Genomic DNA, 6000 nt, shown 5'->3' on the forward strand with positions numbered 1-6000 from the left:
TCGTTTCTCTGCAAAAGGTGGTAAACATCCAAGACTGAGGCCTCTGGCGCGGTTTTGTACGTATCCGCTCCGCCTCTCATCCTTCTTACACACGGGCGATTATAACTGCTGTGCAGTTGACCGTCCGTTGAGCTGAACGACAGTTCGAGGTGTTATACCCGTGCCACACGGTCAAGTTTTAGGTCATTAATTACTTAGTAAATCAATTTTTAACGCTATTGGCGCGGTGCCACACACTTGTATTTAATGACATTAGACAGACTAACTGGCGTTTGCGACCTTCTGAGTTCGCCACACCTCATTCGCTCGAGATCTGTATACTCTTTTCGCCATTCCGCATGCGGAAAGACATGCAACTTTTTTGTGTGAAGTCACTACCCAGAGTATAATCGTTTATTCATAAACAACACTATTTTTAATAGGAATTCATATGTACTGTTATCCTGTGAGCTGACACACGAGTTCTACTTTTACACACTTGTCAAGCAAGAACAGTGGCGTTTTCTACAAAATAATTTTTATATTATATTTGAAGGGCATTGCTGTTATACTTTCTCATTAACACTGTTTATATTCAGGGCTTTTTTTACTGCCTTGAAGGCGGTATCGTCACCGTGACTAGTTAAATTATTTATTTATTTATATACAGATACCTTATAGGCCTCTGGAGAGGCATTGTGTAAGGGGGCGATACAGAAGTTAGTGAGAAATAGGCCAGAAATCCAAACATCATATTAAAAGTACAGCAAAACACACAAAAAACAGGTGAGTTCAGATAAGATATCGCAATTCATTAACAGGGATAAAAGTAAAAAAACCACTTTGCTTCATGAAACAAAATCAGGAGAAATGCACGAAGATTTATACAAAAGCCAAATAAAACATATCAGGCATAAATGAACAAAGCTGCGCATCACGAAACCGAAGAGGCAATAGTCTCAAGCTGCTGAAAACGAAGTTGTACGAATCCTGAGTATTTAAATGACGTGCTAACCGTTATCAACGAAATGTTTGGGTAGATGTTCGCGAAAGGGGTCTTGATTAGCCTGCAGGGCGGTGCAGTCCGGAAGATCGTTCCAGAGACGAATGGCACGCGGGAGTGACGAGAAGTTGAAATCATGTGTGTTGCCATAAATTCGGCATAGCTGCAGTTATAAGTAGGAGGGACGTTGTAGATGTGCTGGCGGTGAATCAGTGGCATGGACGTATTTGTGAAAGATAGATAAAAGGGCAGTCTCGCGACGAATTTGCAAAGGATGCATGGAGCGAAAGTTTGATCTTCAGTTGGGTTGCACTGGACTGATAACTGTAATTTTGCCAAAATGAGACGACAAGCCCGATTCTGGACAGCTTCCAACTTTTCTATTAGATATTTCTGATAAGGTGACCAGATGGATGAAGTGTACTCTAGCTGCGGTGCTACAAAAGTAATATAGGCTTGTTTACGCATGTCAGGGGTAGTGCATAGCAGGTTACGGCGAAAGAAAACTAGTGACCGGGAAGCATTAGCGAAAGTGGTGGATGTGTGTTCAGCCCGAGTAAGGTTTGGTGAAATATGGACGCCTAGATGCTTATACTGCGTATTCCGAGCCAATGTATCGTTATTATTGCGGTATGGAAAATTCGAAGTTGCGCATTTTCGGCTAAAAGTAATTATATTACACTTAGAAATGTTTAGTCATTAGACACGTTTTACACCAGTCGTTTATGCAATCGAGGTGACTTTGAAGTTCAAGGTGGCCATTAGTAAATTTTATTGGTCAATGAATAATGCAGACGTCAGCAAATATGTGTATCTAAGATGAGATTGTTGCTGGCAGGTTATTAATGTAAATTATTAATACTAATGGACAGAGGAGGCTTCTAGCGCCGCGCCCGATGTAACATCGCAAACAGGAAATTAATACTTGTTAACAACGGTGTACTGCTGGCAATTAGAAAGAAAACTACGGACCCATGACAGAGTTAAAGAATGTAATTTAAGCGCACAAAGCTTAGATATTTGTCGGCAATGTTCTACCCGATAAAATTCTTTGGCAAAGTCCAAAAAGGTGGAAGTGGGCAGTTTTCGTGCGAGTGTTTGTTGCCACTTTTGAAAACCGGTACAACCTTTCCTATTTTTCAACCGGTGGAAACCTCACCTGTAGATATTGACTGCTTAAAGATATGAAGGAAGATGATTTTGGAGACAGAAATGGCATGTCTTTAGTATTTTGAATTGATTTAATCAACACCAGAAAAAGAGGGTACTAGGTTATTTATCAGGTGTACTAAGCCATCAAGTGTAATGTCAACCGGCGCCATGTACGGGTAACCAAAATCAGGTACATACGAGAAGTTAGGATTATCTTCTTGGGTGAAAATATATGCGAAAAACGAGTTAAATGCTTTAGGACATTCAGCATCGAAGTAGGGGGTGCTGTCAATATCATGTATTGATATATCATTACTGACACTGTTCGGACGTATTGTTTTGAAGGACTTGCTTTTATTGTTCCTAAGTAGCGCAGGAAGGGCTTTTTGAAAAAAAAAATTTTTCGTCACAAAGGCCAGAACAACAGAGGTTTAGGTAGGTTTTATATTTACCCGGCGCGCAGGGCGAACATTCGTGCTTTGTATTTTTGTACAACCGTTTTTTTTTCTTATTTCTCATGCATTGATGCTTTCTTGTAAAGCAAGTGTTAGGTTTATGATTTGATAGCGTGATAAGCGGGACATGTTTGGCTACTATTTCGGCGAGCTTGCCTCTAAATTGAACCCGCGGTTATATTCTACTGACTTATATTGAAAAGAGGGTGTCAGAATATTATCAGAAAACATTTGAATTTCGTCATTTATTGGACTGTAATCTCCTCTGTTTAGTTGCGAATCAGTAATGTCAATAAATCTGCCAATAAATAATAATGTCGTTAAATCTGGACGTGTAGCGCCAGCTCCGAAAAAAATGGCATAGGCAAACTTAAGGCTACAAACATCTAGAAAGTGCGCGTGTGGCACGGGTAATAAAAGGCAGCGCCACCTGCTGTTGAGATCTCAGCGCAGTGGAGATACGCAGTTGGACCAGTCTACTGACCCGCTGCATCGGCCGAGTCGGCGGCATTTCCGGCTGCCACATCTTGCTATCTTGGCTAATATAAGTACAACTACAACTTCCATTATAGTCGGATACAACTCAAGAACCCAGCAACTCAAGAACCCTGAATGGACTCTCTTGCAGCCAATGGCATAGACCAATTCTCATGAGCCTGCTTGGGTAACCACGTGGCGAATGCTAGATGAAAGGGGTTAGTCTCCCCCCTCACAGGGAAGACTATTGTCACTGCCACGGCGCACACCGCATTGTCAGCCTTGAGGGCTCGTGATGATAAGCCGAAGCCATTGGCTGGAAGGGGGTCCTTTTACGGAGAAAATCGGCTTCATTCTTGAGTGTATCCGACTATATTCGGATTAGTGTAGCCAGAAAAAAAAAGGCCGCGAAGTGGCACCAGTAAAACAACGGCTGAGCGGTGAAGCCGGACGTTCCTGTACTGAATTTTTTTTGGCTCTGTGTGGTTGTTCACTACAGGTATACTGAAACGCCAAGCTTGCACAGAAATTTTTGTTGAGTGAAGTCAACTAGGTGGTCAATGCGCAGAGTTATGTGCAAACCGATCACGTGATCCGGAATGTGGACCGCGTGAACTCAATTTAGAGGAGTATGCCGAGTAACTGCAGCCGACTGTTATTCATTTAAGCGTCAGTTGGAAAAGCTGCACTTCCGTTGAACTGAACGGTAGCTGAAACGGCTCGTTTAACCAGAGTACAACCGATAATAGCATTGCTTAAAAAAACGGTGATCTTCGCCGTACACTCTTTGTGAAACGACAATTGTATAAGATACGACAGCATAGTTCGTGAACATCCAAATTGTTTGGTTTACATTCTGAACTAGGTAGATATCGTGATGATTCGAATGGCCTTTCAGCCTTGACCGACAGTTTTTGTTTCCGCTCTAAAATCTCGCAGGTGAGCGCCATCCGGCTGGCGTGCAAGGAACTGTCTCCCAACGAGACCTACGAGCCAGCAATTACTTTCATCGTGGTCCAGAAGCGGCATCACACGAGGTTCATGCCCGCCAACGACCGCGACGGCGTGGGCAAGTGTCGAAACGTCCCACCAGGCACGACCGTAGACTCGGTGGTCACGCACCCGCTGGACTTCGACTTCTTCCTCTGCAGCCACTTCGGCATCCAGGTAGGCGTCCTCTTCTCCGCTCTTGTTGCGATTGTCAGCGGGAAGAAATGGTCTGCGGTGTTTTCGTTTATGAATTTGCGGAGGAAATAGTCCGGGCGCCGGCATTGCCAAAGTCGTGTCGCGTCGTTAATGCGCTACAAATTCCAGGAGCGCCTGCGGTGTAGGCCTTCCACATCTTGAGGAAACGGAAGCATGGTTTTCGAGATCACCTACGCGCGAAACTGTGACGGAAGGTTTCCGCTTTACATTGAGTCCATCAGGAGCGCTGTGTGTGACTGTGACGTCATCGTTCACCTTTGGGGAAGCGGTATCGGAAGTTGCGCATGGGGGGCCTCTATGGCCAGTGCTCAGTGATGCTGTCATGTGGATATGGTCATTGGTTTTTATTCTCGAGGTGGCGTCTACTGAGACATGATTGCAGAAGGTTGGGTGAAAAGAGAAGCGCTTGATGTTTAGCTCGTACGTAAAAGATGGAAGCGGCTTTTAAGTCTCAAAAAACGGTCAAAAATTGATTTTTGTTTAAATAGTCGTGTCGGATTGTATGCCTCGGTGTTTATGCTGTCCCGAAGTCGGGACACCGACATAGATGACGATGACCGACCAATGCGCTGATGACAGCCAGCCAGGAAATAATAGTTATTCACTGTATTTATTGGCGCGAGGGCATCTAAGGCCAGATAAAGCCAGAAACATGTTGTGCATGCGGCATTAGGAGCAGGGCAAGTGCATGGGTTGCTCATGGGCACTGCCGGTTTTTGTATATTGCGTTTAAACACTGTCCTTCCCACGTAATGGCGCATTTAAACCGCAAACACCACGCCACACCACATCGCACCACAAGCAGGACCACACCGCACCACCACATACCTCGACACGATGCGACACAACATGACACGGCCCTTGGAATTCTCGCATGTGAATGAGTGTACTCCTCGGCGCACCCGCAGGGCACCAGCCGGCCGGCCCACTACTATGTCGTGTGGGATGACTCCAAGTTCAGCGCGGACGACCTGCAGAAGCTCAGCTTCTACCTGTGCCACACATACTCCCGATGTGCAAGGAGCGTGAGCATCCCGGCCCCTGTGTACTACGCGCACCTGGCCGCCTTCCGTGCAAAACACCACATCGCCAGCAAGCTGGAGACGTCCGGCGCGGTCAGCCAGTCGTCTGAGGGCGGCGGTGACACAGTGTTGACCACTGCCCAATACGTGGAGGCCGTCAAGGTGCTGCAGGAACTGCAGGCCTCCATGTACTTCGTGTAATGGAGGAGGTTCTCCGCTGCCCCTGCATTCCGGTTACGGTGAGCCTGGAGGCGCACCACTGACGTCGTACCCAACAGTTCTGGAGAAAAGCAATCTGGAACGGGAAAACGTTTAAAGGCATTTGCAGGGAGGGTGATATATAGGGTATAGGGAGGGTATTATGAGCGCAGTGTTCCTCATATATTGTAAAATTCTACTACAACAGTCAATATATCCCCAACCTACCGCCTGCAGGCTTGCATTTTTTTTTGCTATTAACGTTTTTGCTACAGTCCAAAGTGTTCTTCATTGGTTTTCTATTACAGTCATAACTGCTCGATGCGAGCAATGGAAACAGTATAAAAGGAAGATTTTTCCAGATATCGGAAGAATGGGCCTTGAATATTTCAATACCAGAATCTTACACTTTCCCAAATTTCAATTTTTTTTGTCGAAGAATGTTGGACATGTGCGCAAGACGTAGAGGACAAGATATACGTGACACACAGTGGACATCTTCTCCCGG

At 45.3% G+C, this 6000-nt stretch overlaps 1 protein-coding gene across 1 annotated transcript in view; it reads left to right on the forward strand.

The window, feature by feature from the left end:
• LOC144121124 (uncharacterized) overlaps positions 1 to 5547 on the forward strand; it is a 45209-nt gene extending 39662 nt beyond the window's left edge. Inside the window, exons 4-5 of the mRNA XM_077654095.1 lie at positions 4006 to 4233; positions 5181 to 5547. Coding sequence (XP_077510221.1) covers positions 4006 to 4233; positions 5181 to 5495 — 543 coding nt within the window. The 3' untranslated portion in view covers positions 5496 to 5547. The remainder of the gene's footprint in view (positions 1 to 4005; positions 4234 to 5180) is intronic.
• Positions 5548 to 6000: the final 453 nt, after the last annotated feature.

Source organism: Amblyomma americanum, chromosome 1 (assembly GCF_052857255.1).
Source record: "Amblyomma americanum isolate KBUSLIRL-KWMA chromosome 1, ASM5285725v1, whole genome shotgun sequence".
Taxonomy (NCBI): Eukaryota; Metazoa; Arthropoda; class Arachnida; order Ixodida; family Ixodidae; genus Amblyomma; species Amblyomma americanum.